General features: G+C 42.3%; 1 protein-coding gene across 5 annotated transcripts in view; it reads left to right on the top strand.

Annotated features, from left to right (window-relative positions):
• LOC136311059 (uncharacterized) overlaps positions 1-13,717 on the top strand; it is a 42,757-nt gene that overhangs the window by 1,255 nt on the left and 27,785 nt on the right. For 4 of the 5 annotated variants that reach the window (XR_010726682.1, XM_066240233.1, XM_066240229.1 and 1 more), the window contains exon 3: positions 1,488-1,615. Coding sequence is in view for 4 of the 5 variants with exons in the window: in XM_066240233.1 (XP_066096330.1) it covers positions 1,488-1,615 (128 nt within the window). In the remaining variant the exon portion in view is untranslated. Of the gene's footprint in view, positions 1-1,487; positions 1,616-3,088; positions 3,156-13,717 lie in introns of all 5 variants that reach the window. The other variant, XM_066240216.1, reaches the window with a different exon arrangement.

The following is a 13,717-nucleotide window of genomic DNA, read 5'->3' as shown; positions in this document are numbered from 1 at the left end:
CCTGGAAAACATCACAAGTGTCAGGGACTGTGAGGACGAGGGGGACCACAAGTGACCAAGAAGGATCGCTAGTGAACCAAACTTCGGAATAACTTTTGAAAGAACCGGATAGCTCAAATTAATGTCAGAATTACTCCAAATGTTACTTTTATGTTTGCCCATTCTTTTTGCTGCTCCCTAGAGTCATCGCCAGGATATTTTTCTTTTATGCCCGAATACACTTAATACCTAATGGTACCACGAAGACTACGGTGCATAGTAAATATTTGATAATAATGAAGAAAAGGTACTTTTGTCTAAATAAGTGTCTGATTCTTCGCCACACCTCGCCTCCCATTACTTCAAGAGTTTTAAAGAGTCCATTAGTTTAGCTCTCTGTATTGGTTTGGAACCTCTGTCAAAACAGGTCCCAACCCGTTGGAAGGGCTTTCTGATTCTGTATTTCACTGAGTGAAGGAGGCTGGGAGGGGGAAGGTGACTTTTTTTGGATAGATATAGTTCAGAGGAGTATCTCCTAGAGCAGAGGAGAGGCCATATAAAAAATGTTGAGTGTGAAAACTTTCTACAAAGTGAGTCTTTAAAAAAATATTTTTCCCATTGATTTGAGAGTGACAGAGAGAAAGGAAGGGAGAGAAAGAGAAAGAGGGGGGAAGAGAAAGAGTGTTCCACTTAGTTGTTCCATTGCTTCTTGTATGTGCCCTGACCCGCGTTGAAGCTGCGACCCAGTGGGCGGGGAGGACGCTCTATCCAGGGTGCCACCCAGCCAGTGCCACTACAAAGTGAGTCTTAACTTACTTTGGACTCCTATTACAATGTATGGAAACTAAAGTGCAAAAAAATTTTGTTGGTTTGAAACTGTAGGAGTTCCCCCAGTGAAATGAGAAACTGGCCTCCATAGATGGAGGCAGACCACTCCAGACTGCTAGGTGACAGGTTTCATAAAGCAAGGGAACTTACACATGAGAGTTGTCTAGGTGGCCAGCGGTGTACATTTCCACACCCTTTGGCCAGAGTCTGAAGAGTTTGGAGGCTTTAATGGGGTTCAGTAAAGTATACCATCCAGGTGGTCTCAGTAACACATTACTTTCTCAAGGCACCGTCCTCTGAAGGCTTCTAGTACGGAAGCAGTAGAACATACCTTCCAAGGCCAGGGGAGGGGTGAATCGCCTCTGGTTGTCTTGGTCCGGCACTGAGGTCGGGTGAGAGTCATGTCCACTCAGTGACCTCCTCCAACAGGTGCCCACATACCATTCAATTATTGTGTACACCATTCTAATTTCTCTACCCCCTGTTTCTAGAGTCTAGTTGCTATAGCGCTTATAAATTTGTGATCATACCTTTAGGATGGTGGGTTGAATAGTGTCCTCCAAAAATTTGTGTCCACCCAAAACGTTAAAATATGACTACTTGAAAATATTGTTTTTGTAGATTTCATCAAGTTAAGATGAGGTCACACTGGATTAATCCAATGAATGCTGTCTTTATAGGAAGAGGAAATTTGGACATAGACACACATGAGGAGTACCATGTGACAACTGCGGCAGAGATTGGAATTATTCTGCCTCAAGCCAAGGATGCCAAGGACTGCTGGCAGTCAGCAGAAGTTAGGAGAAAGGTATGGACACCCCCCCCCGACCCCCTAAGAAGTAACTCACCCGGCCTGCACCTTGGTGGGCCTTGAGAACTGTTGGCAAACCAATTGCTGTAATTCTTAAGCCACTACATTTGTGGTAATTTGTAACAGCAGCCCTAGCGAGGTATGAATGTGATACATATTTCAAAGATTGCTTTTTAAAATTAGCCTGAAAATAGCTGAAATGAAAAAGATGAAAAATACCAACAGTTTATTAAGCTAAGGGCTGACATACCCTTCCCTGCCTACTACTGACAAGATCACGCTGGGAGGAACATGTTTGTTCTACTTTATTTGTCACTCCTCCCTGATGGTCTCTTTTTTTTTTCATTTCACTGGCACAACTGTCCTTACATTCCCCTATTTCCCTGACTCTCTTCTCTGCCGCCTTGTTGGGCTTCTTGTTCTCTACCTGTCCTGTAAATGTTGGTGGTCCCAGGGCTCCACAATCGACAGTCCACAGTCTCCCAAACGACCACATCCACGGTCCTGATTTATTTCTTCCTCCCCTCCCCTCCCCTTCCCTCCTCTCCCCTTCCTTCCTCTCCCTTTCCTTCCTTCCTTCCTTCCTTCCTTCCTTCCTTCCTTCCTTCCTTCCTTCCTTCCTTCCTTCCTTCCTTCCTTCCTTCCTCTTTCTTTATTTTTTTTTTAGGTGAGAGGAGGGGAGATAGTGAGGCAGACTCCTGCATGTGCCCTGGCTGGGATCCACCTGGCAATCCCATCTGGCGCCAATGCTCTAGTACCGAGCTATTTTTAATACCTGAGGCTGACATGCTCGGACCAACTGAGCTATTCTCAGTTCCTGGGGCCAGGCTTGAACTAATTGAGCCACTGACTGTGGTAGGGGAAGAGGGAGAGTTGGAGGGAGAAGCAGATAGTTGCTTCTTCTGTGTGCCCTGACTAGAAACCGAACCTGGGATGTCCGTGCACCAGGCTGACACTCTATCCACTGAGCCACCGGCCAGGGTCATGTCCTGATTTCAATGAATACTTGGCACTGGTGACCCTAAAATCTTCCTTTCCATTGCAATTACTTCATCTGAACCCCAGACCAACTTATTTGTACATCAAAATCAATAGGTCCAACTTCAAACTTGTCATTTTTCCCCATTTGACTCTCTATATTATGTGAATGGTCCACCCTTTAATTTAAATAACACCCCAAAACCTGAGAAAGATCCTGGGTCCATCCTCCATCATCCTCTTATCTTCCACAAGAAAGCCTCATGTGTGTCACCCTTACAAGGGAGGCTTCAGTGGAATATATTCCTACCCTGTCCACCTTCTCAGGGGAAGAACAGTTCTAAAACTGTCATTATAATTTTGTATGTAACATTATATTGATATAGATGTGGATATCGGTGTAAGGACCAATTTAGATATATAAAATCAGTTATTTAATTATGATTCTGTTTGTTCAACTACTAGAAATGTCTATACTTACTTGTTTGGCAGTATTTGGTAACCAAACTGACAGAGTTTGAAGGAATTGGGAGTTTTCTGAAGAAAGTGGCTTTATCAAGTAAGTAGTGGATGGTGATTTACAATTACCCTCTGTGATAAGAATTCTTTCTCTCTTTTTCTCTTTGGCATATTATCACACTCGATATTTTAAAGATTCATTTTTAGGTCTTAAACCATGCTGCTATAGTTATGAATGTTGCTGATACTAGCAGTATTTCTAAAAGAACGTAATGAAATGGAAATGTTATTTTGCATTTGATGAAAAACTAAATGGGCCTTTTGAACATTTAAAAATCTGGAATATATCATAATGCTTGGGTATTTAAGAGACAGCCATCACTTCCAGATATCCAAAAAGGAGGGGTGGGGTCAGCAATTGCCTGGTACTTTCACATTTAATGATTTCAGAGGACTTCCTATAATTACTTAATTGTGAATTGCTTCCCTCCCCAATATCTGTAAAGTAAATTTAAATGAGGTATTACCTCATCCTTAAGAGTTTTAAAGGCGTCTCTTGCTTGAGGTAGAAATTACTTGAAGATTGACTGATGGACCTATCGATTGATTTTACATTTCTCCCTCTCCTAGATACTGAAATTGTGTTCACACCTGCTTTCAGAAATTATCAGAAACCAGACAATGGGGAGAATGTTTTTGGACCTTTAATTTTTTTTTTCTCCCCATGGGCTTTAGGGAGAATGTTGAATATGTGTTTGTTTATATAGCTGTTTTGATTATTTTGGCCTATGGTTGTGGGAATTAACAAATAAGAATGCAGTAGTTAATGCTAAACGTTATTGCATTAATACAGTGAGAGGGGAAGTACTTTGGGGAAGAATTAGATGGGAACTTTGGGGACTTTTGAAAACTATTTGTTAAGTTTGATCTAAGAGGTTTATCGCTGTATTTGTATTTAAACAGCATTGCTAAGACCGCATGTAGTTGGAACTCTTTCAAAAGTTCACTCTGACGGTCCCCGCGTTTTAACGTGACAGGAAGTGTGTACCAGACTTACACTCAAGGCAGTCGTTGATACGGTCGAGTTTAACCTGCCGTTTTACTATGTGTCTTCTCTTCTGTGCCCTCTTTTTCTGTTCTTCTTTTTCTCCCTTTCTGCCTTCTTTTACATTATTTAATTTTTCTTTAGAATTTTATTTTAATTTGCCCTTTGGCAGGATTTTTGTGGTGTCTGCTGTGTGGGTCACAACATATGTCCTTAATTTTTACTGTTTCCTTGTCTTTGAATTTCCTCTGAACTTTGTCCAAATGCCAAAAGCAACATTTATTTGCGGGAGTTACCGTAAGCTATATCTTTTTCTTTCAGATTCCATTTGTGCTTAAATTAATTTTCTCTGGATTAAACTGAAAAGTTCCTAAAGGCACTCACTTTCCTCTGTAATCTTAGCTTCTTCAATGTGGCCCCTCCCACCATGCTCCCACAGAACAGCAGTGATCTGGTCCATTATCAAGTATGATCAGATGATGCTTAGTCACTCTGGAATAATGTGCAGGTAATTTCTACACTCCCAAGGCATTTGTGGGGAACAGGTCAAGGAGAAATGCTTGTTCAAATTCAACACAAGCTAAACTAGAATAAGAAGAAACGCAACAAGAAGCAGAGAAATGGAATTAAATCAATGCTGTTAGAGCTTGTAGCAAAAATAATTATGAGAACTTGTCTGTGCCTAGAATTTATTGGAACATACCTAAAGGTGAAAGTGTAAATGCTTTTTATTTTATTTTTATTTATTTATTTATTTTAGTGAAGGGTGAGGGGACATGTGCACAAGAAGGAAGAGAGAAAGAGAAGCAGACAGGGAGGAAGGGAGAGAGATGAGAAGCATCAATTTGTAGTTGCGTCACTTTAGTTATTTATTGTTTGCTTTCTCATGCGTAACTTGACCAGGAGTCACAAGCTGACCCAGTGACCCCTTGCTCAAGCCAGCACGTTTGGGTTCAAGCGAGCGACTGTGGGATCATTTTGATGATTCCATGCTCAAGCTGGTGAACCTGTGATCAAGCCAGTGACCTGGGGGTTTCAAATCTAGGGCCTCAGCATCCCAGATTGACTTTCTGTCCACTGCACCACCACCTGGTCAGGCTGAAGGTATAAATGTTTTTACAAAGGATGAAAATAGATTTTTTAAAAATCCCTCATCCCCGTTATTAGAAAAAAAAATTCACTTAACTAAAAATTTAGGCTTGCAGACATTCACAGGTATAATATAAAAGTCCAATATGCACACACAGATGCTCATTAGAAAAACATTGTGGGGAAAATGTTGAGATGGTAGAAAAAAAATAACATTGTTTGTAACTACAACAAACTAAGCCACAACCTAAAGATCTAATAGAGTACTGACAACTTTTTATGCTTAATAACCCCCCCCCCAAAGATTATCTGTGTGCTGTTATGGAAATATGTCCAAGATACATAATTAAGTGAAAAAAGTAAGAATCAAAAATGTGTATTTGGTATGTTTATGTATCTACTTGTTAACATTTATGGGATATATATATATAAGCATGTTTTGATTAGGAGAATAAGAAATTGGAAACTGTGGTTGTTCGTGGAGAGAAGGTCTAAAATGGGGCTGGTGTGGGTGGAGGCTTGTGCTTTTTATTTTGGACCTGTCCATGAAGGTTAGTTTTTTATTAGGTGCTTTATTGAAAAGTAATAACTTAAAAACCAGAAGAATGTGTTATTTGATTCCAAAAGAACCTCATTTGTTTCTATTTATAATCAGATATAATCTCTCTAAGGGTATAGAAGAAGAAAATCAGTTGCTTCTGGAAAAGAGAATTAGGTGGTTGAGAGACATAGGGGAGAGTTTTAACTCTATCCTTCTGTATTTCTTGAATTATATTATTTGGTAAAAACAAAAAAATGTTTAAATACCCCCGGCACCGGCCAATGATGACAGGAGGTGAGACAGTGATCTGAAGCAGTGGTCCCCAACCTTTTTTGGGCCACGGACTGGTTTAATGTCAGAAAATATTTTCACAGACCGGTCTTTAGGGTGGGACGGATAAATGTATCACGTGACCGAGACAAGCGTCAAGACTGAGTCTTAGATGGATGTAACAGAGGGAATCTGGTCATTAAAAAAAAAATAGGGCCCTGGCCGGTTGGCTCAGCGGTAGAGCGTCGGCCTAGCGTGCGGAGGACCCGGGTTCGATTCCCGGCCAGGGCACACAGGAGAAGCGCCCATTTGCTTCTCCACCCCTCTGCTGCGCTTTCCCTCTCTGTCTCTCTCTTCCCCTCCCGCAGCCAAGGCTCCATTGGAGCAAAGATGGCCCGGGCGCTGGGGATGGCTCTGTGGCCTCTGCCCCAGGCGCTAGAATGGCTCTGGTCGCAACATGGCGACGCCCAGGATGGGCAGAGCATCGCCCCCTGGTGGGCAGAGCGTCGCCCCTGGTGGGCGTGCCGGGTGGATCCCGGTTGGGCGCATGCGGGAGTCTGTCTGACTGTCTCTCCCTGTTTCCAGCTTCAGAAAAATGAAAAATAAAATAAAATAAAATAAAATAAAATAAAACATCGCTCAGACTTAAATATAAATAAAACAGAAATAATGTAAGTTATTCTTTCTCTGCAGATCGGTACCAAATGGCACACGGACCGGTACCGGTCCACGGCCCAGGGGTTGGGGACCACTGATCTGAAGTACACGCAAGGGCCCAGCCCATTGGCATGTGTGTTCCTTAGCGCGCAGGCGCAGACCGACCTTAGGCTCTGAGGGTCTGAGTGTGGGTGCCACTGCACAGCAGGAGGCTGAGAGCACCAGCTTTTGGCACCTGGCAGGTTTCAGAAGTTGTCTTCATAGAGCTGGGGAAACAAGACCCTATGCACCACAGGGGCCGGGGGGGGGGGGACACACTGCCTCCACCCCCGCCGTGGGGTGCAGGGAGCCCTTGTCCAGGCCATCCGTTGTCACCAGGCGGGTGCAGCCTTGTGGGTCATCCTCCAGACACTACCGCTTGTCTCTTTACACATTTTTTTAGTAGCTCTCTGCAGGAAACTATAAAATTATACCAACATATAAAAAGGAATATAGCCATCTGCTTATAAAAATAGGGGGCAACCGACCTAACGCTTCTTGTTTTAGCAACGTTAATGGCAATCACCCAGAATGATGCTGGTGTTTACTTACAATAGCGTGAAGCTGGAAACAACTTGTGGGTGTTACACGCACTTGTTTATCAAGGCGTCTCTGAGCTACGTGCAGGAGCACACAGGGGTTTGTGTCTCACTTGGTGGGTAGCCTGCTGCCAGTCTGGTGCTCTTTCCTCTTCTGAGCAGTGGCGTGGGCATGGAGGCTGCTTCCATACGACAGACACGCCGTCTGGCAGTGGCGGTTTCTGGAGTTGCCGCAGCAGCAGAGATGGCGAGAGGAGGACGGAGGTTGACTTTAAGGCCAGGACCAGCCACCTTTACCCATATTCCGTTGGCTGGAAGTCAGTCACCTGGTCCTCACTGAGCTGCAAGGGAGGCTGGGAAACGGAAGTGTCCCCTGTGCCCAGGAAGAGGACATAAGTAGCATGAAGGCATGAAGACATTGCTCGGGCACAGAGGAAGTTTGTTAATGAGTTATGCTATATCTTTATGATATATCTTTATAATGGAATGTCATTCAGCCATTGAAAGTCAGGTTCCAGAGAGTATGTATTAACAGCAAAATGTTGATGATAAGCGAAAGAGCAAGATACAGAATCATATGTTTCTGATTGTGGAAAAACAGTATTTATACATGTACGTGCATGCTTATAAGTATAGACTAGAAGGAAAGAAAAACTATTTTGTGGTCAACTTTATACTTTTCAAAGAAATATGTGTAATCTGAAAAGCAAGTTTTTTTTTCAAGTAAAAAAGAAATCATCTGATCACCTGAAACTATAGCTGACAGTTAAAATTCCTTTATAAGTTGTTACAGACTAGGAAGATGAAGTAATGCTAGTAAGCTTTTTGGGTTTTGTTTTGTTTAATCAGCACAGGGCAGCTCTCTGCTTTAGCGCTTATTTTTCTTCATAGCATAGATGCTAGTCATATCCCCCGTTTTACACATTGTGGTCAAAATCATGCATTCGATTTATTCCTTTGGAAGAACAAGCCAAGTCTGAAACCTACCTTTGTCAGCTGCAACCCCTACTGAACAGAGCAAATGAGCAAACCAGGTCTGTCCCTTTGGGAAGGCTTAATCTAAAGCGAACAGCACTAACATAGTCCTCAAACTGTGAGACGAGAGCATGTGCACAGTGGACTCTGTCCTTGCAAGAACAGAGCCAGTGTTTGGAGGAGGGTGAGGGCTGGGCCAAGGTGGTTGGATATTCCAGTAGAAAGGGACCACGTGGAAACCATACTTCTGTTCTATAGGGAGACTCTATGAGTTAAAATCTATATCACTTATTAATATCCATATTGGGCAAAGAATATTCACAGGATAGGAACAGACAAAATCCAGGTACTCATTGAAGATATTTCCTCAATATGTGTTTTTAATCCATGGTGTGAGTAAAATTCACAGTTGATCATGTCCAGTTAACAAGGGTGTGCTGCACAGGTAATTCTCAAATGCTGTCGATGGGGGTGTAAATTAGTCTGACCTTTGGTTACTGTGAATGACAAATGGGCCACATACTAAGCCAAGCTTGGGAGCGGCCAGCAGGTCAGGCTCTACAAACTCAGGGACCGAAAGGAACCAGAAAGAGTGGTCTGAACATAAAAATCCCCAACAAAAGCTGGTCGTGGTGGGTAGTCAGGTCCTAGGCCTGTAGCTTCCTCAACAAAGGTCAATCTTTACATTAAGTAAGCCTGTCTAGTGTCTTTATGTGTCTAAGATAACATACCTTTGAAAGGTCAAAGTCATCCTTTCCAGATTCCTCAGGGCACAACCTCTGCACCGGAGCAGGGAACACAAAAGCTCTCATTTTCATCTCAGTCCCCCACATACCTCGCTGTGTGCTCTAAGTGTTGATTACTAACAGCCCTGTACCCAGCAACGTCGAAGAAGTCTGTGTGTCTCCGTTTTACTTTTTATCCCATCCCAGGGATCTCTCCACTTTGCCTTCTCCCGCCCCCTAATCTACTAGCAGTGGATTTCACGTACTCTCCTATGTCTCCTACATCACCATCAAGTGGGGTTCATTCTGGGGCACAAGGATGGCTCAACATAAGCAAACTGATCAATGTGATACACCACAGTAACAAAGTAAAGGATAAAAACGGCATGATCATATTAGTAGATACAGAAAAAGCATTTGATAAGATACAGCATTCATTTATGATGAAAACAATAAAATGGTGAAAGAAGGGAAGTACCTCAACATAATGAAGGCCATCTGTGACAAACCCTCAGCTAATATGAGGCTCAATGGTGGAAAACTGAAAGCATTTTCTCTAAGAGCAGGAGCAAGATAAGGATGCCCATTCTCACCACTGCAGTTGAGCACAGTGCTGGCAGCCCTACCCAGAGCAGTCAAGCAAGAAAAACAAGTAAAAGGCACCCAAATGGGGCATGAAGAAGTGAAATTGTCATTTTTTGCAGATGACATGATTCTTTATTAAAGAGAGCCCTAAAGGCTGCCCAAAGAAAGTATTAGAAACAATAAACAAATGCAGTAAAGTTGCAGGATACAAAAATCAATGTACAAAAGTCCATTGCATTCCTATCTATATATTAACAGTGAAATTTCAGAAAAAGAAATGAAAACAAAACAAAACTCCTTTTTGCAATCGCAACAAAATGAAAATACCTAGGAATAAACTTAACAAAGGATGTGAAGGACCTCTATACTGAAAATTACAAGACATTACTAAAAGAACTTGAAGAACACAAGGAAATGGAAAGATATTCCATGTTTATTAATTACAAAAATCAACATAGTTAAAATGGACGTATTACCCAAAGCAATGTACAGATTTAATGCAATCCCATCAAAATCTCAATGTCATATTTTAAAAAATAGAACAAAAACTCATCAGATTTGTCTGGAACCACAAAGATCCCAAATAGCCAAAACACTCCTGAGAAAAAAGAACAAAGCTGAAGGTATAACACTCTCTGACTCTAAATTATACTACAAAGTGACGATTATCAAAGCATGGTATTGGCAGAAAAACAGACACACAGACTAATGGGACAGACTTGAGAGCGCAGAAACAAACCTACATGTGTATGGGCAGCTAATTTTCAATAGAGGAGCCAAAAACATACAGTGGAGGAAAGAAAGCCCTTTCAATACGTGTTGCTGGGGAAATTGGAAAGCCACATGCAATAGCATGAAACGAGACTATTTTTGTCACCATACACAAAAATTAACTCAAAATGGATTAAAGATCTAAATATGAGACCTGAAACAATAAATTACATGGACGAAAACAGGCACTAGACTTATGGACCTTGTTTCTTAGAGGGACTTTTAGGAATTTGATCTCAAAGGCAAGGGAAGTAAAAGCAAAAATGAATGGGACTATATCAAACTAAAAAGCATCCGCACAGTAAAAAAAAAACTACCAACAAACAAAAAGGTGCCCAATGAAGAAAATATTTGTAAACGACACCTCCAATAAGGGCTTAATATCCAAAATAGATACAGAACTCATGTAACTCAACAACAATAGAAAACAACCCAATTAAAAAATGGGCAGAGGACTTGAATAGACATTTCTCCCAAGAAGACCTACAAACAGCCAACAGATAAATGAAAAAAATGCCCAATTTCACTAGCTATTTGGGAAATGCAAATTAAATCTGCAATGAGGTAACCGCATACCAATTAGAATGGCTAGTATCAATAAGACAAGTAAGAAAGAGTGTTTGAGAAGTTGTTGAAAAAAAGGAACCTTCATTCACTGCTGGTGGGGATGTAAATGGGTACAGCCACTATGGAAAACATTATAGCAGTTCCTTTAAAAAATTAAGACTAGAATTAGCTTATGAGCCAGCACCCCTCTTCTGGGTATCTACTGGAAAAATTTATAAACATTTATAAATATTTATATATACCCCCCACATTTATTGCTGCATTATTCATGGTGGCCAAGACATGGAGATAATCAAAGTGTCCTTCGATAGATGATGGGATAAAGATGTGGTACCTATATGCAATGGAATACTACTCAGCCATAGGAAATGATGAAATACTGCCATTTGCAAACACGTGGATTAATCTTGAGATTATCATGCTAAACTCTGTAAGTCAGGCAGAAAAAGTGAAGAACCATATGCTTTTACTCATGTGGGATAAAATACTGAAAACAACAAATGAGCAAACAAGGCAAACCAACAAAAATTCACAGACATAATAGTTTGGTGGTTCCCAGAGGGAAGAGGTGTGGGGGGAGGTATAAGAGGGTAGAGGAGGATAAATTATTGTGGAAGATTTTACTTTGGGAGATGAACACAATACAATATACAGATAATGTATTATAGAATTGTACACTTGACACCCATATAATCTTGTTAACCAATGTCACCCCCAATAAATTAAAAAAAAAGTTTTTAAGCTGCAAAACTGCCATTCTCCAGAGCATTTTCTCAGTCCGTGGAGATTTTGCTTCCCAATTGTTGTCAGTTTGGCTCAGATAAACTCATAAAAATTCTCTACAGGTTTGGACATTTCTTACATGAACATTAGCAACATTTTACATGTATGTTTACTTGAATGGAGAAATGGAGCTTCTAAAAGGCCCCTTTTGCCTGAGAGGAACTCACCCAGCAGACATGGAGTGGGGGGGGGGCGAGCAAAGCCTCTGTGCCCTGCTGTCCCCCATCGTATCCTAACGTACATGACATAGCTGTATGCAGTCTCCCTGTGGGCCTGGTCAAGAGCCGGCGCCGCTCCCTAAACCTGTCAGCTCACAGCGAAACAAGCTGCCCAGAGAGATCTTAAAGAGCCCTCTAGTGGCCGCTTTGTAGAGAACAGGCGTCAGGAATTGACTTCAGCCTTTCCTACCTGAGTGCCCCAAGACTAGTCGGCTATCACCGGCATTGATGCTTGGCTATCCTGCCCCTCGCCTTCCATCCACATAATCAGACTCTGATTTCTGATACTAGCTAGGAACAGCTCTCTGGCTTGGATCTGCCTAAAATGAGAGCTGGGTCTTCCCCAGGTGGTGCAACCCCAAATTCCTACCCACCAATGTGCCAATACAGAGGGCCAAGAAATGTGGCAAAATCCCCAAAGATGTTGTCTTGTGTGGTTCCCCCCCCCTAAAACACTGATAAAACAATCCAGGGAGCAGCTTAGATTTCTAATTGCTTCCTTGAAAATACACAAATTTTTAAGTGACCTTGAAGTTATACAAGATTGAGCAAGTAAGCAAAGGTTACACTGGAAGGAAAAAATGGAGTATAGGGTTAGGGGTTGGAGAAGAGAGCAACATTTTTATTTGCGGAGTACTTATCGTGTGCCAGGTATTACGGCTGCCCCATGTGTGCTGGTGTAATGTGCAGGGCCACCTACAGCTCTTAGAGACCTCTGTGCACGTTAGCAAATTGTGGGTGCAGGGCTTGGCAAAGCCTTTTCTTTTTAAAATTTTTTTTAATTTATTTATTTTAGAGAGGAGAGAGAGAGAGACAGAGAGAGAGAGAAGAGGGGGAGGAGCTGGAAGCATCAACTCCCATATGTGCCTTGACCAGGCAAGCCCAGGGTTTCGAACCGGCGACCTCAGCATTTCCAGGTTGACGCTTTATCCACTGCGCCACCACAGGTCAGGCCGGCAAAGCCTTTTCATGAAGCCAAAAATTCCATATTCTCAGCCATATGTCCCTGTGTGCTGAGACACAATTTGGCAAGAGAAGGGGGCTTGAATTTGGTTCCCACTCACGTTCACCCTGTTGGCCGGGCACCTTGGGGGAGTGCACCGCCTGTACAGATGTGTTGGCAGTTTGGAGTTTTTGCAATGTCAAAGGCACCCAGTCAAGGGGGACAGTGCGGGCTGCCCCAGCCTGTATGTCAGCCTGAGGAGGTCACCCTTGTGTACTAAGTACAAAGGGGCTGATGTGCTCTTGGCCCTGGGTCTCTCTTACATCCTCCTCTACTGACCCTATATGGGAAACAGGGCTGAATTTACTCCAAAGCTAATGATGCAGATATTTTTCAAGATCCAGGAGGGGACCAAGCATGGATTCACATGGTCATATTTTGTCCTAAAATTTGCAAAAGTAAGGTAATATTTAAGTGTAATCACTTAAAGCTATTGTCATAGCAGATTTTGGAGGCAAGGGTAATTACTGTCTCCAGAAAGGTTGGGTAACATCACTCCTCAGTGGTAGAGGCAGGATGTGTTGCAAGCTGACTGATACCAGTGCCAGTAGCTGATGGAGAATGTGTGTATCGTTTGCCAGAGGACAAAGCACTCTAGCAGGTGCTGTTCGCTCTTGCCTCAAACTGTCCAGAATTTGTGTGAAGCCAAAATGAGAAAACTCTTTAGATATTTTGGTCAGAGTCTGAGAAGTGTCAGAGAACAAATTCTTTCTGAGAGTCTGGCCAGAAGGACGCAGTGGTCACTGTGGAACCAGTCCGGCACATAGCCTGTAACCATTGTATTCTCTAATGTCCAGTCTAAAACAAAACACGGTGGTTTACCTAAAATGTAAATTTGCGTAAATGTTAACAGTC

Source organism: Saccopteryx bilineata, chromosome 1 (genome assembly GCF_036850765.1).
Source record: "Saccopteryx bilineata isolate mSacBil1 chromosome 1, mSacBil1_pri_phased_curated, whole genome shotgun sequence".
NCBI lineage: Eukaryota > Metazoa > Chordata > Mammalia > Chiroptera > Emballonuridae > Saccopteryx > Saccopteryx bilineata.
This window is presented reverse-complemented; position numbering and strand designations above follow the sequence as displayed.